Below are 28,000 nucleotides of genomic sequence, written 5' to 3' on the forward strand. Positions count from 1 at the left end.
ATAAGAAGGAAAATTTTGGGCCCTTGTGGGTGTAAAACAAAAAAATGTTTATGTTTACCCAAGTGTTTTTGTACAAGTTCAAGGGCATCTTGGGTTTTGTGAACAAAATTTGTTTATTTGGAGCAAGGTTTTGTGTTGAAGCTTTCTAGGTGAAGCTTTGATGGTGAAGCTTTGATGGTGAAAGTATGTAGAGGGAGCTTTCTAGGTGAAGCTTTTTTAGGTGAAGCTTTTTTAAGTGAAGCTTTTCGGGTGAAGTTTTTTGGGTGAAGCTTTGTGGGTGAAGCTTTTTAGGTGAAGCTTTGTGGGTGAAGCTTTTGTAGGTGAAGCTTTGATGGTGAAGCTTTGTAGATGAAGCTTTCTAGGTGAAGCTTTGATGGTGAAAGTATGTAGAGGGAGCTTTCTAGGTGAAGCTTTTTTAGGTGAAGCTGTGTAGGTGAAGCTTTTTTAAGTGAAGCTTTTCGGGTGAAGTTTTTTGGGTGAAGCTTTGTGGGTGAAGCTTTTTAGGTGAAGCTTTATGGGTGAAGCTTTTGTAGGTGAAGCTTTGATGGTGAAGCTTTGTAGATGAAGCTGTTTTTTTTTTTTTTTTTTTTTTTTTTTTTTTTTTTGGGCGCTTGACACGGTCTTCATTTGCTTGTTTTGTAGTGACTGTGGAAGACGGATTGCTTTCTGATTGAGAAGGGTTCCGGCATCGCATTGCACCATCTTCATGTGGGTAATATAGGAACTTCCTTATGTTTTGATCATGCATGTAGTGATAGAATTTGTTTCTTCTTATTGTAGATGTCAGAGCCTGGAAGTTCTAGTGATGAGGGCTCTTCTAGCTTTAGCTCTAAGTCTGAGTCTGCAATGTCGGAGTCTTCAGGGTCTTTGTTAGAGTCCTGTACTAGAGAAACATTGGATGATCTTCCCAACCGTCGAACTTTAGCTATTGCTAGTTCTTCCTCCATGGCGTTGGGTGAGGGGGTTGTTTTTGATGCCATACCCATAGTTCGCTCTGAGTTCACAGCAGACCATCTAAAGAATAACTTGTTAAATAATGAGAAGCAGGTTGAGGCGCTAAGGCAGTCATGTAATATCCCTCGTAGTGTAGGGATACGCTTGGTACATGATGAAGAATGGCCTTCTGAGCCTCCCCAGGGTCATGTTATGTTCTACACCCAGATATTACTGACTTTAGGGGTGAGACTACCTTTACATCCGTGGTTGCAAAAGATGTTATCTTTGATCGGATATGCACCTGGGCAACTCAATCCTGGTTTCTGGGATACTTTGATTGGATTTTATATCATTTGGATGGAGTGTGGGTTGTGTGAGCCTTCCTTCCATCAGTGGCGTTACTGTTACAAGATGCGCCCAACAAAATCATGCACTGGTTATGCCGAGTGTGCATGTCGGAGTGAGAGAGAGCGTATTGTGTATGGTAAGAAAAAGGCATACTACACATGGAAAAACCGTTGGTGCTTTCTGTATAATGATTGGGAGTATGATAAGGGTGTCACGCCTGAGCGACGTGTGCTTACTCACTTCCAGACTGTAGGTTGTAACGTATCAACCGTTCGTACTATTTGCTATTTGTTGTGGTCTTTTCTTGCTTCTAACACTTTGTTTCATGTAGTGACGCGGGGCACCATCCAACTGTTTGGGCAGGAGCTATCTGACATAGAGAAGGTGTTGAGGGTGCCCAAAGAGGATAGACACTTAAGCAAGCTACGACCCTTATTTCGTCGGTACGGTTTCCAACCCTTAGTTTCCGAGAGCCAGGGACGATCGAGTAAGTTGTATCCTTCATGTAAACTTAGCTCAATTCCTTACTTTATTTGGAAAGTTGTATTTCTTATTTTGATTTTCCTTATGCAGTGGAGAAGGTAAGCAAGAAAACAGGGACTAGCACCCATAAAAGGAGAGCACCAGTGTTAGTTCCTTCGGAAGACATCCTACCGCATAAGAAAATTCATAAGTTCCGAGGGGAACCATCCGTTAGACCTAAGTCCCAAGATGGGGTCCTTAAGGGGCCTGCCTTTAGGAAGACTGGAGTCGAGGCCGTTGAAAATGCTGCTGCCGTAGTTGTAGGAGAAGGGAGCCGACTGTTGCCTCCTCCTCTTACTATGGAGCACACTGTCCAGGAAAATGATCCCGGTTCCCGCCATGAGGGGAAAGGCAAGGAAAGAGCTGGCAGTGTCCCGTGGAAGGACTTGAGGATTGCCACGCGGCCAAAGGATTTTGGGGATATCAACAATTGCTTGGCAGGGCGTCGATTCGCCTTCGATGAGCTCGGAGAGCCCTTAGCTAAGGATGAATCGGATTGCGACCGGATGTTGAAGCTGTCTTCATATGTGAGTGTTACTTTGTCATTTCCTTACTTTTTCCTCTTTATTATCATTATTTAGGTAGTGATGATCGTCTTGCCATGCAGGTCATGGCCGAGTATCACGACAGACTGCAAGAGGTTGAGCGGTACAAGGCAAAACTGAAGGAGAATAAGCAGCTTGTGGACGAGGCCCGAAGGAATAAGGGACTTTTGACTCAGGCTCTCCAACTGAAGGACGAAACCATGGAGAGCTTGAAAAGGCGAAATGGTGAGAACCTAAGGCTTAAGAAATTGTTTGAGGCAACTAAAAAACAGTTGGAGGTGGCTACCTTGGAGGTATCCAAGGTTAGGGGAGAATTGGATGGTGCCTTAGTTGAGATTTCTGAACTGGAGAAGAGCATTCCAACTGAAAGGGAGGCTGCTGTGCAAGAATACTTAAGTTCTTCGACCTTTCATCTTGCTATTAAACCCCACTGTGCTCAAGAAGCTCGCTTTGAAAAAAGGAAATGGATGGCCGTCCTTGATCGTTATGATGATGGGAGCATTCTTCGAAAATACCACGAAGATATAGATGAGCATCATCGAAAGGGCGAGACATTTGTCCTTTCTGTTGATCCTAGCAGCGAAGATGAGTCTGATAATGAAGGTAGTGCTGATGCACAGACTCAGCATGGTGAAGAGGGTCTTGGGGATGCAGAGGATGATGGTAGGACGCGGAGTGATACTGCCAGGGGTTCGGCTTCAGATGAGAATGAATAGCAGTGTCTTTACTATCTGCATGTATTCTGGATGTAGTAGTCTGATGTGTGTATAACATGTGCCCATGTTATAAGCTTGAGAGTTTTGGATTTTAGGTGTTTATGAGTGTTTGCACTATTATTAATGCATGTTTGGCTATGTATGAATAGATCTATTGTTTGGATATAAGCCCTTGTTTGGTTGTTTCTTTCTTTGTATAGTCTTGTCGACACATAATTAGATTTTGTTTCGTGTTGGATATATCTGCTTTGAGGTTTCAACACTTGAGTGTTCCATTGCTAGGAATGTAAAAGAGTGAGGGCTGAGTTGGCTAAATTACCTCTTTATTGAATTCATTGCCAAATGGCCTTCATTACATAGGATGCCGAACGGCTATAGCTCAACACTTGTACATCGTGAGTCTATTTGTAGTAGTACTTCAAGTGATCAGCGTTCCATGGATGGCCAAGGGTCTTGCCATCGGAGCTTCTAAGTGTGTAAGAGCCAGGGCAACTGATGCCAATGACTTCATACGGTCCATCCCAGTTTGGACTAAGTGTGCCTTCACTCGGGACTCTGTCGCAGAGTAATCTTTTCTTTAAGACCCAGTCTCCTATTTTGAAAGAACGAGGCTTGACCCTAGAGTCATAATAGTTGGAGATGCGCTGCTTGTAGGCGACATTCCTCAAGTGAGCTTGGTTTCTGTGTTCCTCGACTAAATCCAAGTTGAGGGTGAGTTGTTTGTCATTTTCACTTTGAATGTAGTTCTGGACTCGGAATGTTGCTTGCTCGAGCTCAACAGGGACAACCGCCTCTGTGCCAAAGGCAAGTGAGAATGGAGTTTCTCCTGTTGAAGTCCGATATGAAGTGCGATATGACCAAAGAACTTGGGGTACAAATTCTGGCCAACAGCCTTTAGCTTTGTCCAAGCTGGTTTTCAAAGTGCGCTTGATTATTTTGTTGATGGCCTCAACTTGTCCATTAGACTGGGGATGAGCTGGAGAGGCAAAACATAAGTTGATGTTGAACTTAGAGCAGAACAACCTGAACTTCTTGTTGTCAAACTGTCGCCCATTGTCAGTGATTATCGCATTGGGAATGCCGAATCTACAAAGGATGTTCTTCCACACGAAGTCTTCTATCTTTGCCTCAGTAATGGTTGCCAAGGGTTCTACTTCGGCCCACTTTGTGAAGTAGTCCACTGCAACGACTGCGTAACAGACTTTGCCCTTCCCTGCCGACATTGGGCCGATCAAATCAAGTCCCCACTGGGCGAAGGGCCAAGGGCTGATCATAGGAGTAAGAGGCTCTGGAGGGGAATGAGGAATAGTTGCATATCGTTGACATTTGTCACATGAGCGGGATACTTTGATGGCATCCTGGTGGAGTGTTGGCCAGTAATATCCTTGGCGAAAAGTCTTGTGTGCTAGGGACCGAGATCCAGCATGATCTCCACAGACTCCCTCATGTATTTCCCGAATGACGATTTCCGCCTCGGCAGGCGTAAGACACCTTAAGTATGGCAGGCTAAAACCTCGCTTATAGAGTTGATCATTGATGATCAGGTAGCGGGTAGACTTGTATCGAATTTGCTTAGCCTGGACTTTATCATTTGGGAGGGTGCCATGAGCAAGGAAATTATAGATCGGGGTGATCCAACTATCCCCCTGTTGTAAGTTGCATACTTCTGCGGCCATGGTGCTTGGTGTTGCCAACAGTTCGACATGAATTTTTCTTCCAATCTTGTCTTCCACAGCCGAGGCGAGGCGAGCCAGGGCGTCTGCATGACTGTTTGCCGCTCGAGGAACTTGGGTGATCTGGTAGTGGAAGTGCTTGAGCAAAAGTTGTGTTTGCGCAAGATATGCTGCCATGGAGCTGTCCTTAGCATCAAAGTTGTTGGTAACCTGGTTGACCACCAATTGGGAGTCACTGAAAATATCAATTTGTTTAACCCCGAGGTGTTTGGCCAAACGTAATCCTGCTAGAAGGGCTTCATACTCGGCCTCATTATTTGATGCCTTGAATTTGAAACGAAGAGCATACTCCATTGCTACTTTGTCGGGTGTAGTCAAGACTAGTCCCGCTCCACAGCCCTGTTGGTTGGATGAGCCATCAACATACAGACTCCATGCTGGGGTTGTTGGTTCTATCTTCTGAGCTTCCGGGGGTAATGAAGCCACTGCTTCAGGTGTAGAAGCAATGTCAACCGGATATGTGAAGTCGGCAATGAAGTCTGCCACTGCTTGGCCCTTCTCAGCTGGCTTTGGTTGGTAGGAGATGTCAAACTCACCCAACGCTATTGCCCATTTGATCATTCGCCCTGAAGTGTTAGGACTTTGGAGTATCTGTCGAAGAGGATAATTGGTAAGCACGATGATGGAGTGCGCTTGGAAGTAAGGGCGGAGTTTTCGAGCAGACATGACCAATGCCAGAGCCAATTTCTCAATGTTAGAGTACCGTGTCTCCGCATCTTGTAAGGCTTTGCTAGCGTAGTAGACAGGTCGCTCAATATTCCCATCCTTTCGAATGAGAACGGAACTTACGGCTGAAGCTGATACCGATAGGTAGATAATGAGAATGTCTCCTACCTCGGGCTTGGAGAGTAGAGGGGCTTTACTCATGTACTCCTTGAGGTTTTTGAATGCCTCGGCACATTCATCAGTCCATGTAATGTACTTCCTACTTCCCTTAAGTGCTTTAAAAAAGGGAGCACATTTGTCTGTGGCCTTAGAAATGAACCTGGTTAAGGCTGCCACCTTGCCAGTAAGGCTCTGGATGTCCTTTGAAGTTACCGGTTCCTTCATGTCGAGGATTGCTTTGATCTTCTCGGGATTAGCTTCAATGCCTCGTTGGCTAATCATGAAACCTAAGAATTTGCCAGAGCCTACGCCGAAGGCACATTTGTTGGGGTTTAACCTCATTCGATACCTCTTCAAAATAGTGAAAGTTTCAGATAGGTTGGTGATGTGTTGGTCAGCATGTTTGCTCTTGACTAACATATCATCAACGTAAACTTCCATGCTCTTCCCAATCTGCTCGGCGAACATTGAGTTGACTAGTCTCTGATAAGTCGCTCCTGCATTCTTTAGGCCGAAAGGCATGACTTTATAGCAGTATAGTCCTCTGTCGGTAGTGAAGGCTGTGTGTTCTTGATCCGAAGGGTTCATGAGGATTTGGTTGTATCCTGAGTAAGCATCCATGAAGCTCAGGAGTTCACACCCGGCCGTAGAGTCTATAAGTCTGTCAATAAGAGGAAGAGGGAAGCTATCTTTCGGACACCCTTTGTTTAGGTCGGTGTAGTCAACACACATTCTCCACAAGACCTTTTGAAGCAAAAGACTTTCTTTGGTCGGATTTTTCTTAACAAGGACCACATTTGCTACCCATGTCGGGTAATTGACTTCGCAGACAAAGCCTATGCCTTTGAGTTTTTCAACTTCTGCTTTCATTGCCTCGTATCGTTCAGCGTCATAAGATCTTCGCTTCTGTCTCACCGGCTTGATCTTGGGGTCAATACTCAAACGATGACAGATGACATCGGGAGAGATGCCTGGCATGTCCTCGTATGACCACGCGAAGACTTCAGTGTTCTCTTTCAAAAAAGATATCAATGCTAACCGAAGGGGTGGTGACAATGTGGTGCCAATCTTCACCATGCGATCTGGATAATCTCTTGAGATAGGTACCTTCTCCAACTCTTCAACAGGTTGGGCTTGCTGGGTGAAAGAGTCATCTCGAGGATCATCGGGTTGATTGTTGCTATCAGGAAGATCCAAGTTCGCTTCATCTACCCCAAGCTTTTCTGAGTAACACGAACCTATTTAGTATTCAAATTTATGCGGTGCTCCGGAATAAAAATGACTGGAGCTGGTTGATGTTGTGGCAGATCAGGTGTGCTCCGAGAAAAAAAAAAAAAAAAAATGACTGGAGCTGGTTGTGACCCACGGATGGCACCAGAAAGTGGCGAGAACATGAACTGGGGCTGGTTGATGTTGTGGCATATCAGGAGCCGACACGGGTTGATGCTGCTGCTGCTTGGACCTGGCGTCGCTATTTCGGGAAATGACCTTCATGCCGTCTCCGAGAGTGAAAGAGGGGTCGGACGAGAGGCGGCTGAGGAAGATGGAGACGGGTAACTGTAAGGCTAGAGAGAGGGAGAGGATTGCAAGATCGGCCTACTCCGGTTCTCTGCCGCTTCATCTTCTCCGATCTGTCTCATAGTCCCGTTCCCGAAGCGAAGTCGCGTGTGGGATGAAGAGAGGTCACGTGTGGGACGAAGCGAGGTCGGGGGCGTCGGACATATCGACGCTGACGTGGGAGAACGACTCTATTAATCTTGTGATGCAATGGACGGCTCTATCTCGGAGAGAGGGGCCGGAGACCAGAGCGCGGTGTCTTGGCGTACGGCGGCGGCAACACTGGCAGCGAAGTTTTAGGTGGTGGGGGTTGAAGACTTCGAGAGAGCTGCGGAATTTCTTGGGAATGACGGGATGAGGGAGGCGGGTGGCGTTGTGTCTGAGAATTGTTCGTCTTCCATCTCCTACCCCCAATATATGATTGAGCTTCTGGTATCGTTCTTTACAGTCTGGAAATTGGCTGGCAGCAGCTAAAAGAACAAAGGCAGGCACAGAAGCAGAAGCAGTTGTAGATCTAGGAGCCCTTCATCCAACCCGTATAGCTCGATCAGCAATGCTTCTTGTATTTTTCTGTCGTACTAGATAGAAAGTAAGATTTCTATAATTTTGCATTGGGAAAGCTTTGGGTTGTTTGGGTTTTTGCAGATTTTGCAGATTCACGGTGGAGGTGAAAAAATGAAAGAGAACCGACATAACTTTTTGTATCGATTCCCACAGACGGCGCCAAATGTTGATGCACAAAATCAGCGAAGACTTTGGTACAACAGAAAGTGTCAGGTTTTATGACCTTCGCTTGGTTGCTTCGGTCACTAGTGAGGATAAGTACGTAAATGAATAGAGACAGAGAAGCAAACACAGGATGTACGTGGTTCACCCAGATTGGCTACGTCCACGGAGTAGAGGAGTTCTTATTAGTAGTGAAGGGCTTACACAAGTACAAAGGATCAAGCTCTCAATTTAGTGAGTTCTTGTGAATGATTTAACACAAAATGGCATTAGGCAATATTGTGGGGGAATGACCCCTATTTATAGAAAAACTTGTAGCTTTGTCACATTGACATGTGTCATGTTATGATTGGTTCTTGATGTTGACACGTGCTGCGCTCTGATTGGCTTCTAATCTTGACACGTGTCGAGTAGTGATTGGCCTCCTGGTCGGAGGGGAACTCTTCTGGGTCCTTGACAGTATAGCGTTGGCCGGTGCTCGGTAGTTTCGGGATTGATCAAGTATGATACAAACAATATATATGACCATTAGAGTCAGATAAAATTTTGTTTGTCACCAGTTGTACATATATATACATGTAGTGTTACTATCTTCCCAAACTAAGAATATGAATTGAAGTATATAAATTTTGCAGTTGCAGGTGGAGGGGACCTCGATCATCAGATTATTCAGATCAGATCGGTAAGTGCCAATTTCTTTAGTTTAATTTGTTTCCATGGTCAAGTGTGGGGGCTTTCACTCTGAAAGATCAAAAAGGAAAGGATGTCTAGATTTAGTTAGTTACCACTGACGGGGATCATATAATGTACGTATTATATCACCACCGTGCGGCATGCATGCATGGCTGGTTTAGAGAGGGCAATGCATGTACGAGCACAGAAAAAAAAAAGGGATAGCAGCAGTAGCTATGGCACCCCATAGACTCAGAGAGTTTGTAGAGAAGTAGTTGAGGAGCATGAAGGGACATGCATGTATCCACTAGCAATGAAATCATGCGGCCTGGCCTCACATACATAGATACATAGATACATACATATATACACACGCATGCCCTTTATACAAAAGAATCCTCAATTTTTTCAAAAAATGAGGATTAGACGTGGGACACACTCCATATCGAACTTCAACGATCCGAACCATATATTTTTTAAGTATCGATTCATAGATCATCTTTACAAAAATTTAATTCAATATGAAACTATTTTCCTATTTAATGATCAAGATAAAATTTCATTGTTTCTTATATAACAAAGTATTGGTTAATTTCTTTGAATTTAATTAGATGCCTTCAACATTTCCGATTTAGCTAATATTTTACAAGGATGATCTATGAAGTGTGTTGATGCACAAAACCGGATGGGTCTTGGAACAACGTAAATCCGACCGTGAATCTGCAAAAAAAGTAAAGAACACAAGATGTATCGTGGTTTACCCCAATGTTTGGGCTACATCCACACTAATATTGATTGTATTTCTTTGTATAAATGTATGGATTACAAGTGTGAAGGGGAGTCCCCTAGAGAAAGAGAGAGTTTGGGAGAGTTTCTCTGTTTGTGAGCCTTGTGGCTTCTATATGTGAGGATGAGACCTTCCAATTGTGAGGGTGAGGATGCCCTTTTATAGACTAAGGGCTCCTCCCTTTTTACATAAATAATGGGCTCAATGTCTGGAAGTCCAATTAACGAGGCCCAATATAATATGGTACTAACAAAGTGCAATTTAAAAAATAGACGGTTTGGATCGTTAAAATTTGATGTAATGTAGACCCCACAACTAATCCTCATTTTTATAAAAATATAGATATATCTTCCCTTAAAGGTTCCATATATATTATGGTCCCAAAGGGCTAAAACCTTAATAATAAAGTACAAAAATCAAAACTAAAATAGGAACAGCTTTTTGTGTTAAAAAAAGTGCATAAAAGATGAATAGAATATCAAGTCTATACACACAAGAAGCTAAGGCAAAAGAAATTCTCTTTATTTGTTTAGCAAATATTCTTACAAATGAAACTGTCATTTTGAAGGTAAATGTCATGGCATAGAATTAAATTTAAAGTTTCCTGTGTTCGAAAATTCTCACATATACAAATGCCATATATTATATTTATTTATTTATTTATGTTAAATTTCTGACATTACGGTCACATGATTAATTAGTTATTTTGTTTATAATAGTACATAATAAAGATACATATGTATACACACGCATGTAATATGTGATTGTTTTCTCTAATTAAGCATTAATTCTTCCAACGAGTAATAAATTAAAATTATTTTATAACCAAACTAACTCAAAATTACTTATTGGCTGCCAATGAAAAGAATTGGGATACCATTTTTAAAGTAGCCAGCCAATCAAATTTCACGTGAGGAATGGATTAGCTCGTCCTCCTAAATTCCTAATTAAAATAAGTTGGCGATGCAATCTCATGAAAATAACTAAGATGGCAACTATAACATAGCAAACCGTCGGTGGTCCTTTTAAGACCCAAAAACTTAAATGAGTATAGAACTATATAAAATCTTCCAAAATTTTAAAATATCTTTTATACGTTCTAGTGTACATACGTGTGGAAGATAATAAAACAAGTCCCTTATTTCTTGGCCTATTAATTCTTGTTTTATTAATTTTTGCAGCCAAAACCACTCATTAAGTAAGTAGTAGATTGTTCTAGTGGATAGTATTTTCTTCTTCATCTCGTTGCATTTCGATTTTTTTTTTTTGTCAAACAATGGATTTTGTTAGATTAGTCAGCGACGGGGTTTGAATCCACACCGTCATATAAGGGCTCAACATTTTCCCACTACTATGTTAAAGGGCTACTTGCAGTAAAAATACTTCTTAGTCTAGCTTACAGTAAAAATACTACTTATAAATAAAATAAAATAAAATATTTATTTATTTTTGTGATAGAAATATCGCTTGTAATAAATAAAATATGACTCATTAATTTCCTTAGAAAACAAATAATCACAATTATTCAATGTGTTGATTGCAAACCCAAGAAAAGTGAGCAAAGGTTTGAAAACTCCAGCCTGAGTTTGAACTCCTACGGACTCAACCTCTGAGACCACCAACTATACTTTGGCGTATCGTAGAATCTGAGGTTGTGCACATGTGTTATTGGAGCTACATTGTAACGAGAATTAGTCTACTATGAATATGTGAGGATACCTTATGTATCCTTAATGTGTTGATTACATGATTTGATATAAAATGTAAGATAATTGGTTATGATTGAGAGGTCTAAATTGTTTTTTCATTATCCTTGGGTTATAATCAAACCATCCATCATTTTGTAGTACCAAAACAAACCACATAAAAACGTTGTACCTTATCTCATATTACAATACAAGAATAATATATATATATATATATATATATATATATATATATATATATATATATATATATATATATATATATATATTAGGAATAGAAGTGCTTCTTACCGGAAGCATCAGCTATTTGCTTCTTGCACAAAGTTTTTAAGTGATTCAAAATTTACTTACATTTTAATTAAAGATTGATTTCAAAATATTTTCACCAAAAATGTTTTTAGTCGCCACTTAGTACTATATTCTAGTAATATTCATCTTCACATGTAAGTAAGAGATCTTAGGTTCAATTCTCATTAAAAACAAATATGAACCACGTTATTTCTTGCATATTGTGAGGCTTACCCTACTTCTTCATCCTCTTATTATAGATAATATCGTTTGTTAAAAAAATAAACGTTTTTATCATTTAAAAAACACTTCCAAACAAGCTCGCAGTGATAGCACATCTCTTTTTACTTTTAACACTATTTTAATTTACTGCAGTGAGATCGACTAAATTAAAGAAGTTTAAAATACTTAAATTAACAAGGGATGTTGGATAGCACACCCCGACTTAAAAGTGTTACCTTAAACTTACCTAACCACATATAATAACATGGTAAAATCGTAATAATTAAAATATAAAGAAGAAATTCACCAAGAATGGCAAGGAAAGTGATTTACTGCAAAAAGGGAGGCAATTATTTAATGGCGCTCTAAAACTGTGACAGAGAGAAAAAGCAAAAGTGAAGAGACTCAACCTGGAAATACAGAGAGAGAGAGAGAGAGAGATCTGAATTCTGAGGTGGGGGACTGAGTCAGGGACCGAGTCGGGTCACATCCTCTCTGCACCGAGTTGAACTTTCAAAGCTAATAATACACCTGAACCGAGAACAAGAAGAAGGGATAATAATATGATCCTGACTGTTAGATCCCACATCTGAAATCCCACACCAGCCGTCCGATTAACCCTCCATCTCTTTTCTCTCTCTCCTTCATCTCTCTCTCTCCCCTTCTGCAGCTCAATTTTGGAGCCCACAAAGGGTGAAGAAAGAGCTTAGCTTGACTTGGAAAGGAGAAAGAGCTTAGCAGAGGGTAAGGAGAAAGAGCTTTGCTTGGCTTGGAAACCCAATCGATTTCTTGTGTTTTCTCTCAGGTATTTTCTTCGGTTCTTGTTTCTGTTTCTGAGAGAGAGAGAGAGAGAGAGAGAGAGAGAGAGAGAGAGAGAGAGTTGTTTTCTGTTTGGTTGGTGGGAAAGTTGAGAGGAGTGAAAGAAAATGGGAGAGATGGAATTGAAATTCTGGGTCTTTTTTTAGGTGGGTATGCTGGAAAATGTGGATAATTATGTTAGGTATCTGAAAGTTGTGATTTTGAATTTGGGTTTACAGATTTGAGGCTGCTTGCTCTATCTTTTAGAGAGGGAAAGGAGAAAGAAAGTTACTTTCTGTTTGGTTGCTCGGAAAGTTGAGGGAGTGAAAGAAAATGAAACAAATGGAATTGAAATTTTGGGTCTTTTTTAGGTTGGTATTTGTGAGAACGTAGATACAATTAAGTTCGCTATCCGAAAGTTGTGATTTTGAATTTCGGTTATTGGGGCATAGATGATAAATTTTTCCTTCATTTGTACAAAGGCTGGCTTGTTATTCTGTGATGGTTTGAGCTAAAAAGTTTAATCTTTTGTTTGTTATACAGATTTGAGGCTTTCTGGTAGCTTTTATGTGCTATGATGGAGCTCAAGATCAACTGGTATAGCTTGGATTCGTAGATTGAGCTGCGAAAATGCTTAAAGCTTTAGCAATGGTGAGTGAAAAACATAGTCTGATTTGATTTTTATTGAAGTTTCGGGATTGGGAATTCATGGAGTTAAAACACCGGTAAAACAAAAATCCTAATTTGGTAGATTTTGTTGGCGTGAAACCCTAGGCCTGGTTTGTTGTTCTTGGAATGGTGAACTTGAAGATTTGAGCACAATTATTTTGAATTTGAGTTCCGAAAATGAAGAGTGAAAGCAGCAATAGCTTAGGAAATGAGAGAACAGTTAAATCTGTGGAATCAGTGGAAGATATTTCCAAATATTCCCACAGTCCAGCTCATTTGGCGGTTGCATGCCGTGACTACGCCACTCTCAAGCGTATTATTTCTACCCTCCCTCGGCTTGCCAAGGCCAGTGAAGTAAGCACTGAAGATGAATCTCTTGAGGCTGAGCTCCGAGCTGATGCTGTATCTGCTGTCATTGATCGCCGAGATGTTCCTGGTCGTGAGACTCCTCTTCATCTAGCTGTGCGTCTCCGGGACCCAAGCTCCGCAGAGATTTTGATGGCGGCTGGTGCTGATTGGAGTCTTCAAAATGAGAATGGTTGGAGTGCTCTCCAAGAAGCTGTCTGCACTAGAGAGGAAGCAATTGCTATGATTATTGCACGGCACTACCAGCCCCTTGCTTGGGCCAAATGGTGTCGTAGGCTTCCCCGTATTGTTGCCTCTACATCCCGGATTCGTGATTTTTATATGGAGATAACTTTTCATTTTGAGAGCTCAGTCATCCCTTTTATTGGTCGAATTGCTCCATCAGATACTTACCGAATTTGGAAGCGCGGTTCTAATCTCCGAGCTGACATGACCCTTGCTGGTTTTGATGGGTTTCGCATTCAAAGGTCTGATCAAACATTTCTGTTTCTTGGAGAGGGCTACTCTTCAGAGGATGGTAATGTGAATTTGGCACCCGGTTCTTTGATTGTTCTTGCACATAAGGAGAAAGAAATCACAAATGCTTTGGAAGGAGCTGGTGCCCAACCAACCGAAGCTGAAGTTGCCCATGAAGTGGCCTTAATGTCACAGACGAATATGTTTAGGCCAGGCATTGATGTTACTCAGGCTGAGCTTATCCCCCATTTGAATTGGAGGCGACAGGAGAGGACTGAGATGGTTGGAAATTGGAAAGCCAAAGTTTATGATATGCTTCATGTGATGGTGAGTGTGAAGTCAAGGAGGGTTCCAGGTGCTATGACTGACGAGGAACTCTTTGCAGTGGGCGACGAAGAAAAGGTGGCAAATGGTGGTGATAATGATGAATATGACGATGTATTGACTGCTGAAGAAAAAAGGCAGTTGGATTCTGCATTTCTTGTGGGGAACTCAGATGGCGCTTGTGAGGACGAGGACAATGGAGACTCTGACTGTCATGAAAAGGGTTCAGTAGGCTCGTATGAGAACTTTGAATCCAACGGTGTTGTTAAGGACAAGAAGGGTTGGTTTGGTTGGAACAAGAAAAATTCAAAGGGAAACGATGATTCCGAAGATCCAAAGCTTTTGAAGAAGTTCTCGAAGTTGGCCCCAGAAGGTGGGAACCAGAAGTCACTTGATCATCAAAAACCGTCATCTGAATTTCCTAAAGACGATATTGCAGATGCGAAAAAGGGAAAAGATAAAAGCAGTAAGAAGAAAAAGAAGAAAGGGTCGACTGATTCTAAGCATGAGAGTGAGTACAAAAAGGGTTTGAGACCTGTCTTGTGGTTGACGCCAGATTTCCCGTTAAAAACAGATGAGCTTCTTCCTTTACTAGACATCTTAGCAAACAAGGTCAAGGCTATAAGGAGACTCAGGGAGCTTTTGACTACTAAATTGCCCCCTGGCACTTTTCCTGTCAAGGTAATACGAAAATTCTACCTTGATCGACTATTTTTCAATATGTTTTCCACTGTTTGATTGTTTATGCAATTTTGATATTGATTTGGTCAGGTTATCCAGTTACTATATTATGTCACCTGATTGAAATATATATTTCATAAACAAAATTCAACTTATTTGCCTCAAATCCTTGAATTTCTGCCAAAGAATATTCTTGATATTTGGTAATTAAATATATTCTGGGTGAAATCTCAGTGTGATTGGGGAGGGTTCTTTTTAGAATCTTGTTTTTTCAAAATTTGCATGTGTGTGTTTTTGGTTCTCATCGTTCAGTTTTATCTAAAAGATTGACATCCTGTACTTTTTAGATTTACCCTTTGTAATGTTGCATTCCCTACCACAGGTTGCTATTCCGATTGTCCCAACAATACGAGTTCTTGTAACATTTACCAAATTTGAGGAGCTTCAGCCAGCGGAGGAGTTCTCAACCCCTCTCTCCAGTCCTGCACATTTTCAGGATTCAAAGTCAAAGGACTCAGAAGGATCCTCGTCATGGATGTCGTGGGTGAGAGGAAGTCGTGGTGGGCAATCAAGTGACAGTGATAGCCACCGGTATAAGGATGAGATTGACCCTTTCCTCATACCATCGGACTATACCTGGGTTGATGCCAATGAGAAAAAACGCCGCATGAAAGCCAAGAAAGCCAAGAGCAAGAAACACAGGAGACATGCAACAGCCAAGCCCGGTGATGCAGGACATCAGGCAAGCGAGAATGTCGAAGAATAGTTTTGCATCAATTACTGCTACTCTACCTCTAAGAGGGATTTCGTGGGATAAAAATGAGGTACAGCCCTTTCTTGTGTGCTCCTGACTTTTATTCTTCACTTTGGATTCTATCCCGAAAGTCTTACCTGATACGTTTTGGGCTCTTAATTGTTGATTTAGAAGAAGAATATATGCATCTTCTTCAATATTGTATTGCTATGTGCTGTGAAATCGGAGAGGAACCGACTCTCCTTTTTCTGATAGTATCTCTTGTTCTAATTTCGAGTTCACATCAATCTTTGTATCCAAGTTGTTTTCTTATCGATTTTCAAGTTTTTTTTTTTCTGTGGTTGGTATTTTCTTGTGCTTGTCATTGTGGCCAAGACCATCATCTGTTTCAGTTCTGTATGGTTTGTGCTAAATAATGTATGAAAATGCTTACTTTCTAAAGATTCAATAGAAAGTACATACATCTCTTTGGAATATACACCAATTGATAAGACGGGAGAGGGGGGTGTAGTCGTAGGAGGGGCTGCCGGCCATTGGTGGCTGCCGGCCTTATGATATACAGACAACACAGTTGTTGAGCTAATGATTTACACATCTATCTGCATTGCTGGTAGTTTACACGAATTTTCTACCAGAATCGGTCCTTGTTGACGCTCAAATATCCGGCCATAACTTTCCCTCCGGTGTTTCTCATTCCGTCTATAAGGTAGCACCAACTTGAACCCAATGCTCCAATGAAAAAGTCAGCTTCACTTGCCATCAAGAAGTTAACAATTGGATAGTTCGTGCTCGTCTCCCTTCCAAGACTCGTTTCGTAAGCGGCCATTGACGAGTTCCCAACTTGGCGTGTCACGTTCGTGTAGTAGAACTCCCAGTGACTGTAACTTTGCGATTTGTCGATGACTTCCTGGAAGATTGCTAACGTTAGGTTTAAACACGATCCTTCGCTTCTGAATCTATTCGGAGATATGATGTTAATGCCAGAAAACTAAACCTGCATTTCAGTGGAGAGCCAAACGCTCTTAAGCTGCGGGAAGCGCTTTCTAATGCGGCCAGCAAGAACCATGTATTCTTCGAATTCCACTACCGTCATTTCGCACGCTTTGTCTCCCATTCTTACATGCATGCTGAGTAGCGGCCTAGGCATCCACGGCTTGTGACTCGACCAAACAAATTCTTCGATATCAGACCTTTCGTGGATTGTAACATCCTGCAACAAAACACGTTATAAAGCATTATCGTTTGAGAAGATTCGATTTGCATAATCTGTGTAAAGTACTACTAATTCGGTGTGTTCCAAAATCTACAAATCGAGACCTCATTACACTCAGAAGCCGTTGTGTTGCAGAAGGGATAAAAGTAACAAACCTCAGGCCATTTTCCGTCGAAACTTCTGACGACCATACGGGCAGCTTCCTTTCCGAATGCAGTATGGCGAGCAACATTCAATAAGCCGCATGTGTACTCGGTTTGAAATCTCATCAAGTATCGTACTGCCTGGCATAACGTTAACAATTTACGATCAAACCTTCTTTTCTTTCATGAATATAGCGTACTTGGAAGCAAAAGATATTAATACATTTACAGAAGATCCATATAGACTACCTGTGCTCTCCACCATCTCAGATTCATTTTCCGATGATAAGCAACCAAACTCCCATTTATTTCTGTCGTTGGTTGCATATGACTCCACGGATCCCCCCATGTTCTGCATTAAATGTTTGACAAGCGACATGAGAAGAACAGAAAAACAGAAAAAACATATGCTGCTAGTTACTAGCAGAAGAACTGAACGAATGGTTAGAGATGCAAATAATTACTTGGGTGTAGGTCCAGACCATATTTGCTTTGTATTATAACTTTCTTTCGTTGTAACGGTGCCTTTTTTCCAGGCTTCTTCACTTCCCATAAGCTCAAAAGCACGATTTCGACATTGTAGGGATGTTTCTGGAAAGAAGTAGCAAGACCAACTGGACCGGGACGAACCTGTAACACATGGAACTTATCATCCACACTTGGTTCTAAGAACGAAAGTCTATTTTGATGTTTCGAACTCCTGTATACAAAGTTATATAAGTATGAAAATGGTCAACAACATTGAGATGAGATGTGATATTCACCTTTACAATCATCATGGTCAGCTCGATTGTAGTAGTTGGTTACGAGGACCCTGCTTTCGTTGATTGCAACGGCTAAGAGCCCACACATTCCCGTGATCTGCGCTCCCATGCCAAATCCTGGTAATCTTTCCCAGTCAGCAACAAGAAATTTTACTCTAGGATCGCTGCAGTTCAAAGGATGCTGATGCATCCATATGTCTCGTTGCACTTTCCGCGTCAAGGGATAGTTTTCTTCATCGGACCCTGTAATCTGCCGAAGCTTGCTTATTAGTGAACAATTGCAAAACACAATATCTTCTTACCTCACGAACTAACAAACGATTAAATGCATATGTATATATGCAACATTGCATTGACTTATATACTAATCTTTCCAAATTCTTGTTCTACAGTGATAAATAGTTATGGGATTTCAAGACCTAGACACGTACCCAGGGAGCATAACCACCTTCGGATATATCTTGATGCCTAAAGTATCTCGACTGCTCATTAGTTGCAGCTGCAGGGTACATGTCCAACAATCCCTTCCAACTCGTCCAAGGAGGATATTTCTCGTTCTCCGCATGCTTATCAAGGCGCTCGTTTACTTGTGTTTTCAACTTGCAGTTTTCCAAATGAGGAGCATTTGGCACGCCGGATCTGCTTACTCCAAGTCTCTGCAAGTTGTCACTTTCTTCGGAATCTGATTCACTTAGTAAAGCACTCCAAGCTGAATAGAGTAATGAGACCCTCTCGTCATTGATCATTTCTTCACTTCTCAGCGAATTAACTTTTTTCGCGGTTCTGATTTGCCTTCTTGAGCTGCAGTTTGTGCCTGTAACCACATCTTTAAATTCAAAACCATAAAATTAGTCTCTTGCAAATCGTTCTAATTCGTCGTTAAACTACTTAACGGATGCCATTGATCGAAAGCATTGTTCTTTATATCTAGACGAGCGCGCACCCACCTCGATTCAGCCTCTAAGTTACGAAGCTGCCATTACTTGTTAAGTGACTGAAATCTGACATTGTGTTTGGAACTAACCTCCAGGGTCACATAAGAAATGTGTTCATGGAGAAGAAATTATTCTAAAGTAGCTTGAATACACCTTTCAATTATTCACTTCCCTGCCTTCTCACCCTGATTTTCCACCCTATTTTAATTAATTAGACCTCATTAACAACTATATGAACTTCCCAAACTCACACGGACCTAGATGAAGCCAAGTTGGATTGAGCAACGTGCTCTCTGTCTACACTCAAGTTCAAATATCCTCCTCGTAGTTTAGATTAAATTAAAAGATTGCTCGAATGACTTGTGCACCCAAGTTAAAATATATTCATCACAATTTAGATTAAATTAGAATATCGCTTGAATTAAAAACACCAAAACTCATTAATGTTGGCAAATTATACATCTCAAAGGTAAATTAAAAAGCAGAAATGACCAAGAAATTGAAGAGTTTATGAGGAAACTTGACTCACTGATGAACAACTCTGAGCTTGAATTCCCCGCTGAAGCACCTTCAGAAATCGCCGAAAACGAAAAGCCTCCAAACTCAAAAGTACCAAAGGAAGTGAGAGCAGCAAGAAACAGAGAAGTGAGGCAAACTCCACACAGAAAACCCACCACACAAACTTGACATGGAAATGAACTCCCCATTTGCAAAGCCTTCTGTGAAACAGCTCTCTCCACTGACTTCTGATTTAATGGCTCCATTTTTGTTATTTATTTTTTCTTCACCTCCAAGGATCAAAGAAACTAATAGAAAATCTGAAGCCCTTTTTTTCACCAGAAATTCTTGTGGTGCCAACTAACTCTCATTACTGCAATCACATGAAGCAATTTAACTTTTAATTATCTTTTCTTTAAAACAAATAAGAACGTTCTAGTTTTGTGTATGAGATTTTCATAAATCACAAAAATTGTCAAATCTCAACCATCTATTTCTATCAACTTAAAGGTTTGGTGGGTTTTGCTAGATAAATATTACCACCAGAAATCCAAAGGGTATCTCAGCAAAGCCAAGAGAAGACAGAAACTTTCAGAGAGAAAGAGAGAGAGAGAGAGAGAGAGAGAGAGAGAGAGAGGGAGGGAGGACTGTGTGGCAATGGTGGGGGAGCTGACCAGGTGGGGTTACTCGAGAAGGAAACAGACACATCATCCTCTCCGAACAACCGCAGACATCCATCCACTCGATCTTGTTAAGATTTTTGTGCAGTTGATGATGGTGTAGAGAGGGTATGCTCGGAAGAGTTGACACATGGCAGGAACCCAGTTGATCAAATACCAAACCCCTTCACTTTTTATGCTGCTTTTTTTTCTTTCTTTCTAGTTCTTGACTAAACTTCTAGTTCAGTTATCAAATCCGTTGAAAGATACTTTGGCTCAAAAATAAAGAAAGATACTTTCTTGTTATTAATTTACTACGTGGAAGATTTTAATTAGACAAGTGGTTTATCCCTTGAACACACCGTAAACATTATTAGACGAGTGATGTCCTTATGACATAATAATGGATGGAGAGTCGAACTATTGACCTCAACAATATTCAGAAAACAGAAATTCAGGCAGCTACGCAATAGTTAATCATAACTAATATCGGAATGATATTTATGAAAGCTAAGCTTGAGACCACACACTTAAAGCAAATATAATATGTCAAAATTGTATTTGATTGGTGATGTGGCCAATTAAATATAGAGTTAAATCTTATTTCTTTTCAATAGATATGTTAAATATAAAAAATATCACTAAATTAACCGTATGTAACTAGTGACAGAGCTTTTAACTTATATATGATAATATATAGCTGAAAATTCATCTTTTACGTCCTTTTCTTTTGTATTTTATTATTTATTTGTTAGAATTTAATTTCATTTGTGAAAGACAATACATGTCGTTGTGTGCTAAATGTAGATTAAAGAAATAGATTAAGAAATGCTAGACGGGTTTCAATTTATTCAACTAATTAATCATAGAGTTGAGTGCGTTTATTGTGAAGGGATCATTTCATGAAATTATTGGAGAGAAAGATTGAAGACAACAACATTTTGTGAATATCCGTTTTCGGAAACTAAGATTTTATTGGTCACGAGTGTTATATTAGGGATATTTCTACTCTACTTTCCTTGTCACTTGTCACAGTGATACACGTTTTTTAACTTTATTTTGTGATTTTGTTTGGTAATGCTTTGTAAGGTTCAATTTTGATGTCTTATTTGGGTCCACTAAGATAATTGTTCGATTAAAAAGAAAGTTAGACTTGTCATTCAGTACTACGGTTTGTTAATATTCATCTATCTTCACTTGGAAGTGAAATGTTTTAGGTTCGAATCTTGTGGATAGAGAACTCGATACCAAATTAGGCTACCTATTGTGCAACTTAGCCTAACTTCCCCTACCCTTAGTGTAAAAATATTGATGTACTAAAAAAAAAGTTAGACTTTTCATATTCGAAGGTAGGGATAATCCTTAATGGGATCTAAAAAAGCTCAAGGCATTTCAGCCCACTTCTGCTTACAATATGGTGTCACACGTTCTCTCAAAATTTTTAACCAGGAAATTATCCATGTTTTGTTTTGTTTGTACCATACTTGACCAATCCCGAAACTACCGAGCACCGGCCAACGCTATACTGTCAAGGACCCAGAAGAGTTCCCCTCCGACCAGGAGGCCAATCACTACTCGACACGTGTCAAGATTAGAAGCCAATCAGAGCGCAGCACGTGTCAACATCAAGAACCAATCATAACATGACACATGTCAATGTGACAAAGCTACAAGTTTTTATATAAATAGGGGTCATTCCCCCACAATATTGCCTAATGCCATTTGTGTTAAATCATTCACAAGAACTCACTAAATTGAGAGCTTGATCCTTTGTACTTGTGTAAGCCCTTCACTACTAATAAGAACTCCTCTACTCCGTGGACGTAGCCAATCTGGGTGAACCACGTACATCCTGTGTTTGCTTCTCTGTCTCTATTCATTTACGTACTTATCCTCACTAGTGACTGAAGCAACCAAGCAACCAAGCGAAGGTCACAAAACCTGACACTTTCTGTTGTACCAAAGTCTTCGCTGATTTTGTGCATCAACATTTGGCGCCGTCTGTGGGAACGACACTTATTCCTACTCTCTTCAGCTGTGTCAAGCTGGTTTCTATCATTCGTACACTTTCTTTTGACCAGGCATCCCTCTCCAACATGGGAAGCGAAGGAAGCCACATCACACAGAATGACACCCCCCTTGCACATAGTGCGAAGCAACGAAAGAAGGAAGGAAAACGAGTTCTTCTTCAAGCTAAAGTCGATGAGTTGGAAGCTCAGAACAACAAGATAGCAATGAGGAATGAGGTCCTCCAGGAGCAATATGAGAAGCTCTTCGAGACACTCCACGAAGCTAGGCAAGCTCAGACACGCGAGCTTGTTGCCCCCGTGGAAGTCAACCATCAACTGGGTGCCCTCCAACATGGAGGGTCACATGCATTCGACATAGATATCCCTGATAGGGAACAGATTACCCCTCGACTTGATAATCAACATGAGGCTTCTCTTAACCCAGTTGCTTCGACCCGAACCATGAGAAGTGGAGGGAGACACCTCTTTGCTGAAGGGGCAGAAGGATCGAAAGCCGTCTTTCGCGATTGTCGGGATTTCCTGAAGCAACGTCGAGAGAATTCCATCCATATAAGCTCAAAGATCAATGACCCAAGGATTTCTGAGAGACTCAGTCCCCTGCCACGGCCCAAGCCGGCCACCAATTTGGGGAAGGGGCAACAAGTCCTAGAGAGACATGAGGGTACAGGGGACTCAGAGGTGTTCCGACAGACATACCCTGGAAGCCAGTACAGCGAGTCCAGGGAAAAATCACATGCCCTTGATCAAACCTTCCTAATTCCAATAGGAGATGGAGATTTACGAAAGAAAGCTCCAGTGACACATAACTCCGCTCAGGACCCCCTTGTCCTACAACTTCTTGAGGAAGTAAACAAGTTGAAGGCTGAACGTCAGGCTGAAATACCTGACTGGAACCAACCCAGGCCTGGCCCTCTTACAAGGAGGATCCTCAACACCCCCCTTCAAGCAAAGACAAAGCAAAAGCTTGGCTTGCAACTTTATACTGGAAAAGAGGACCCGATTGAGCACCTTAACCTCTTTGAGTCCACCATGGCATACCGGATGCACACCGACGAAGAGCGATGTCTTCTCTTCCCCTCCACCCTCTCTAGTGGAGCTCTAAATTGGTATTGTCGTCTTACACCTGAGACGGTAGACTCATTTGAGGAATTGAGGAAACTATTTGTTTCCCAACACATTTTCCAAACCGATCGCTTGCACTCTGCAGATGACTTGTACACTATCCGCCAGAAGCCAGACGAGTCATTACGTATGTATGCTGGCCGCTTCAGCCATGAATACTCCCGGTGTGCCGAGGCAGACGACAAGACTGCCCTCAAAGCCTTCACGGCAGGCCTACGTGATTGTTTCTTTAAATACATGATCAATGCCAATACTTGGAAGACTTACTCTGAGGTGATGGCGCAGGCTTATAACCATGCCTCCGCCGAGGCAAAGACATATCAGGAGAAACCCTCTACAACCATCCTTTATCAACAAGTGGGAGGTGGAAGCCAGACTTACCTAAATGAGAAGACCTCGACTTTCCAAACAGCAGTGGCACCTCCCCATGCCTTGCATAATGCTTCACCGAATCAACAGACATATCAATTTCAAGGCAAGAGGAAGAATTTCCATCCTCACCACTCTCCTTTCAGTAAAAAGAGTAAGGGACACTATCCCGATAACCAAGGGTATCGCCACAATAACGCTCGCCCCCAGGCAGTCAATGCAGTGGGTCAAACCCGCGTCAAGATACCCCCTACCCCAAGGTATGAGACATACACGCCCTTGAATGCCACATGCGCGGCCATTTACCCCAGCATAGCTCACCTGATACCAAAGCCAAAGCCGAGGCACCCAGATTACACGCCCCCGAATAACGCGGGCATGTTTTGTTGCTACCATGAGCATAACGGCCATGATAGCGAGAAATGTATCATCCTCCGTGATCGTATTGAAGCTTTGGCACGAGAAGGAAAAATTGATCAATTCCTCATTCACCCTCAAAGGGATAACCGTAACCAACGCCAGGTGAATGTCATATATTCCATAAGCGGCGGCACACCCATATCTGAATCTTCCAATAGGGCCATGAAAAACAGTGAACGAATTCTGAGGCCTGGTCACCAAGTGTTTCACGTGGAAGACATCAGGGGAGGGAAGTATCAAAAGCCTAACTGGGATCCGATATGTTTCTACCCTGAGGAAGAAAGAGGCATCATCTACCCTCATAACGACCCATTGATCGTGGAGGCTCACATAGCCAACTTTGATGTTCGACGAATCCTCGTAGACACAGGGGCTTCGGTCAATATCATGTTTGCCGAAGCTTTCAGGGCACTCAGTGTAGCTGAACACTTGCTCGATCGCTCGATTTCTCCTCTGATAAGCTTCTCCGGTGATATCGTGCAACCCTTAGGGAGCATACATTTACCTTTTACTATTGGTACAGGCCCTTACACGGCTACCATTACCACTAACTTCCTAGTGGTTGACTGCCCAACGGCATACAATGTCATCTTTGGGCGCACAGGCATCAATGATCTCAAGGCTATGGTATCCACGCATATGCTGTTGATGAAATTTCCAACCCCCATGGCAACGGCTACATCAGAGGAGATCAGCTTAGTGCACGATCATGTTACAACACTTCAGTTAAGCAACAACACTTGCCCGGACCCAAGGAAACCCTGTCTGTACATGACCAAGTCACAAAGACCAGCCTAGATGAAGCGAACTTGGATCTTCCTGATAGCAACAATCAACCCGATGATCCTCGAGATGACTCTTTCACCCAGCAAGCCCAACCTGCTGAAGAGTTGGAGAAGGTACCTATCTCAAGAGATTATCCAGATCGCATGGTGAAGATTGGCACCACATTGTCACCACCCATTCGGTTAGCATTGATATCTTTTTTGAAAGAGAACACTGAAGTCTTCGCCTGGTCATACGAGGACATGCCAGGCATCTCTCCCGATGTCATCTGTCATCGTTTGAGTATTGACCCCAAGATCAAGCCGGTGAGACAGAAGCGAAGATCTTATGACGCTGAACGATACGAGGCAATGAAAGCAGAAGTTGAAAAACTCAAAGGCATAGGCTTTGTCCGCGAAGTCAATTACCCGACATGGGTAGCAAATGTGGTCCTTGTTAAGAAAAATCCGACCAAAGAAAGTCTTTTGCTTCAAAAGGTCTTGTGGAGAATGTGTGTTGACTACACCGACCTAAACAAAGGGTGTCCGAAAGATAGCTTCCCTCTTCCTCTTATTGACAGACTTATAGACTCTACGGCCGGGTGTGAACTCCTGAGCTTCATGGATGCTTACTCAGGATACAACCAAATCCTCATGAACCCTTCGGATCAAGAACACACAGCCTTCACTACCGACAGAGGACTATACTGCTATAAAGTCATGCCTTTCGGCCTAAAGAATGCAGGAGCGACTTATCAGAGACTAGTCAACTCAATGTTCGCCGAGCAGATTGGGAAGAGCATGGAAGTTTACGTTGATGATATGTTAGTCAAGAGCAAACATGCTGACCAACACATCACCAACCTATCTGAAACTTTCACTATTTTGAAGAGGTATCGAATGAGGTTAAACCCCAACAAATGTGCCTTAGGCGTAGGCTCTGGCAAATTCTTAGGTTTCATGATTAGCCAACGAGGCATTGAAGCTAATCCCGAGAAGATCAAAGCAATCCTCGACATGAAGGAACCGGTAACTTCAAAGGACATCCAGAGCCTTACTGGCAAGGTGGCAGCCTTAACCAGGTTCATTTCTAAGGCCACAGACAAATGTGTTCCCTTTTTTAAAGCACTTAAGGGAAGTAGGAAGTACATTACATGGACTGATGAATGTGCCGAGGCATTCAAAAACCTCAAGGAGTACATGAGTAAAGCCCATCTACTCTCCAAGCCCGAGGTATGAGACATTCTCATTATCTACCTATCGGTATCAGCTTCAGCCGTAAGTTCCGTTCTCATTCGAAATGATGGGAATATTGAGCGACCTGTCTACTACGCTAGCAAAGCCTTACAAGATGCGGAGACACGGTACTCTAACATTGAGAAATTGGCTCTGGCATTGGTCATGTCTGCTCGAAAACTCCGCCCTTACTTCCAAGCGCACTCCATCATCGTGCTTACCAATTATCCTCTTCGACAGATACTCCAAAGTCCTGACACTTCAGGGCGAATGATCAAATGGGCAATAGCGTTGGGTGAGTTTGACATCTCCTACCAACCAAAGCCAGCTGAGAAGGGCCAAGCAGTGGCAGACTTCATTGCCGACTTCACATATCCGGTTGACATTGCTTCTACACCTGAAGCAGTGGCTTCATTACCCCCGGAAGCTCAGAAGATAGAACCAACAACCCCAGCATGGAGTCTGTATGTTGATGGCTCATCCAACCAACAGGGCTGTGGAGCGGGACTAGTCTTGACTACACCCGACAAAGTAGCAATGGAGTATGCTCTTCGTTTCAAATTCAAGGCATCAAATAATGAGGCCGAGTATGAAGCCCTTCTAGCAGGATTACGTTTGGCCAAACACCTCGGGGTTAAACAAATTGATATTTTCAGTGACTCCCAATTGGTGGTCAACCAGGTTACCAACAACTTTGATGCTAAGGACAGCTCCATGGCAGCATATCTTGCGCAAACACAACTTTTGCTCAAGCACTTCCACTACCAGATCACCCAAGTTCCTCGAGCGGCAAACAGTCATGCAGACGCCCTGGCTCGCCTCGCCTCGGCTGTGGAAGACAAGATTGGAAGAAAAATTCATGTCGAACTGTTGGCAACACCAAGCACCATGGCCGCAGAAGTATGCAACTTACAACAGGGGGATAGTTGGATCACCCCGATCTATAATTTCCTTGCTCATGGCACCCTCCCAAATGATAAAGTCCAGGCTAAGCAAATTCGATACAAGTCTACCCGCTACCTGATCATCAATGATCAACTCTATAAGCGAGGTTTTAGCCTGCCATACTTAAGGTGTCTTACGCCTGCCGAGGCGGAAATCGTCCTTCGGGAAATACATGAGGGAGTCTGTGGAGATCATGCTGGATCTCGGTCCCTAGCACACAAGACTTTTCGCCAAGGATATTACTGGCCAACACTCCACCAGGATGCCATCAAAGTATCCCGCTCATGTGACAAATGTCAACGATATGCAACTATTCCTCATTCCCCTCCAGAGCCTCTTACTCCTATGATCAGCCCTTGGCCCTTCGCCCAGTGGGGACTTGATTTGATCGGCCCAATGCCGGCAGGGAAGGGCAAAGTCTGTTACGCAGTCGTTGCAGTGGACTACTTCACAAAGTGGGCCGAAGTAGAACCCTTGGCAACCATTACTGAGGCAAAGATAGAAGACTTCGTGTGGAAGAACATCCTTTGTAGATTCGGCATTCCCAATGCGATAGTCACTGACAATGGGCGACAGTTTGACAACAAGAAGTTCAGGTTGTTCTGCTCTAAGTTCAACATCAACTTATGCTTTGCCTCTCCAGCTCATCCCCAGTCTAATGGACAAGTTGAGGCCATCAACAAAATAATCAAGCGCACTTTGAAAACCAGCTTGGACAAAGCTAAAGGCTGTTGGCCAGAATTTGTACCCCAAGTTCTTTGGTCATATCGCACTTCATATCGGACTTCAACAGGAGAAACTCCATTCTCACTTGCCTTTGGCACAGAGGCGGTTGTCCCTGTTGAGCTCGAGCAAGCAACATTCCGAGTCCAGAACTACATTCAAAGTGAAAATGACAAACAACTCACCCTCAACTTGGATTTAGTCGAGGAACACAGAAACCAAGCTCACTTGAGGAATGTCGCCTACAAGCAGCGCATCTCCAACTATTATGACTCTAGGGTCAAGCCTCGTTCTTTCAAAATAGGAGACTGGGTCTTAAAGAAAAGATTACTCTGCGACAGAGTCCCAAGTGAAGGCACACTTAGTCCAAACTGGGATGGACCGTATGAAGTCATTGGCATCAGTCGCCCTGGCTCTTACACACTTAGAAGCTCTGATGGCAAGACCCTTGGCCATCCATGGAACGCTGATCACTTGAAGTACTACTACAAATAGACTTACGATGTACAAGTGTTGAGCTATAGCCGTTCGGCATCCTATGTAATGAA

At 42.3% G+C, this 28,000-nt stretch overlaps 3 protein-coding genes across 7 annotated transcripts; 2 read left to right on the forward strand and 1 right to left on the reverse strand.

Annotated features, from left to right (window-relative positions):
- Positions 1 to 960: 960 nt before the first annotated feature.
- On the forward strand, positions 961 to 7,694 carry LOC126592372 (uncharacterized). The gene is made up of 7 exons (XM_050258060.1): positions 961 to 1,537; positions 1,616 to 1,771; positions 1,858 to 2,333; positions 2,414 to 2,908; positions 6,933 to 6,937; positions 7,053 to 7,178; positions 7,631 to 7,694. Exons 1-7 carry the CDS (start codon positions 1,147 to 1,149, stop codon positions 7,692 to 7,694), a joined length of 1,713 nt encoding a protein of 570 aa, XP_050114017.1. The 5' UTR covers positions 961 to 1,146.
- A 4,257-nt stretch (positions 7,695 to 11,951) lies between these two features.
- LOC126593016 (uncharacterized) lies at positions 11,952 to 15,947 on the forward strand. 3 transcript variants are annotated; one of them, XM_050258862.1, is made up of 4 exons: positions 11,952 to 12,388; positions 12,925 to 13,032; positions 13,133 to 14,877; positions 15,260 to 15,947. In XM_050258862.1, the coding sequence occupies exons 3-4, from the start codon at positions 13,228 to 13,230 to the stop codon at positions 15,641 to 15,643; spliced, it is 2,034 nt and encodes a 677-aa protein (XP_050114819.1). In that variant the 5' UTR covers positions 11,952 to 12,388; positions 12,925 to 13,032; positions 13,133 to 13,227; the 3' UTR covers positions 15,644 to 15,947. The 3 variants fall into 3 exon arrangements, with proteins under 3 accessions (XP_050114819.1, XP_050114818.1, XP_050114817.1); XM_050258861.1 differs by having other exon boundaries at positions 13,156 to 14,877; XM_050258860.1 differs by having other exon boundaries at positions 12,925 to 14,877.
- A 102-nt stretch (positions 15,948 to 16,049) lies between these two features.
- On the reverse strand, positions 16,050 to 20,100 carry LOC126593018 (uncharacterized). 3 transcript variants are annotated; one of them, XM_050258865.1, is made up of 9 exons: positions 19,859 to 20,100; positions 19,216 to 19,557; positions 18,183 to 18,565; positions 17,752 to 18,001; positions 17,452 to 17,617; positions 17,237 to 17,339; positions 17,000 to 17,128; positions 16,626 to 16,841; positions 16,050 to 16,538 (listed from the first exon to the last, which is right to left on the reverse strand). In XM_050258865.1, exons 2-9 carry the CDS (start codon positions 19,448 to 19,450, stop codon positions 16,260 to 16,262), a joined length of 1,761 nt encoding a protein of 586 aa, XP_050114822.1. In that variant the 5' UTR covers positions 19,451 to 19,557; positions 19,859 to 20,100; the 3' UTR covers positions 16,050 to 16,259. The 3 variants fall into 3 exon arrangements, with proteins under 3 accessions (XP_050114822.1, XP_050114820.1, XP_050114821.1); XM_050258863.1 differs by having other exon boundaries at positions 18,183 to 18,577; positions 19,859 to 20,099; XM_050258864.1 differs by having other exon boundaries at positions 18,183 to 18,577; positions 19,216 to 20,099.
- Between the last annotated feature and the right edge of the window lie 7,900 nt (positions 20,101 to 28,000).

Source organism: Malus sylvestris, chromosome 12, assembly GCF_916048215.2.
Source record: "Malus sylvestris chromosome 12, drMalSylv7.2, whole genome shotgun sequence".
NCBI lineage: Eukaryota > Viridiplantae > Streptophyta > Magnoliopsida > Rosales > Rosaceae > Malus > Malus sylvestris.

Coding starts and splice junctions, on each gene's coding strand:
- LOC126592372 (XM_050258060.1), top strand. CDS start 1,147: ATGTTCTACACCCAGATATTACTGACTTTAGGGGTGAGACTACCTTTA. Junction 1,772..1,857: donor CGAGAGCCAGGGACGATCGA/GTAAGTTGTATC, acceptor TTCCTTATGCAG/TGGAGAAGGTAAGCAAGAAA. Junction 2,334..2,413: donor TGTTGAAGCTGTCTTCATAT/GTGAGTGTTACT, acceptor CTTGCCATGCAG/GTCATGGCCGAGTATCACGA.
- LOC126593016 (XM_050258860.1), top strand. CDS start 13,228: ATGAAGAGTGAAAGCAGCAATAGCTTAGGAAATGAGAGAACAGTTAAA. Junction 14,878..15,259: donor CTGGCACTTTTCCTGTCAAG/GTAATACGAAAA, acceptor TCCCTACCACAG/GTTGCTATTCCGATTGTCCC.
- LOC126593018 (XM_050258863.1), bottom strand. CDS start 19,450: ATGGAGCCATTAAATCAGAAGTCAGTGGAGAGAGCTGTTTCACAGAAG. Junction 17,340..17,451: donor TGGTCTGGACCTACACCCAA/GTAATTATTTGC, acceptor CATTTAATGCAG/AACATGGGGGGATCCGTGGA. Junction 16,539..16,625: donor GGCTCTCCACTGAAATGCAG/GTTTAGTTTTCT, acceptor GCAATCTTCCAG/GAAGTCATCGACAAATCGCA.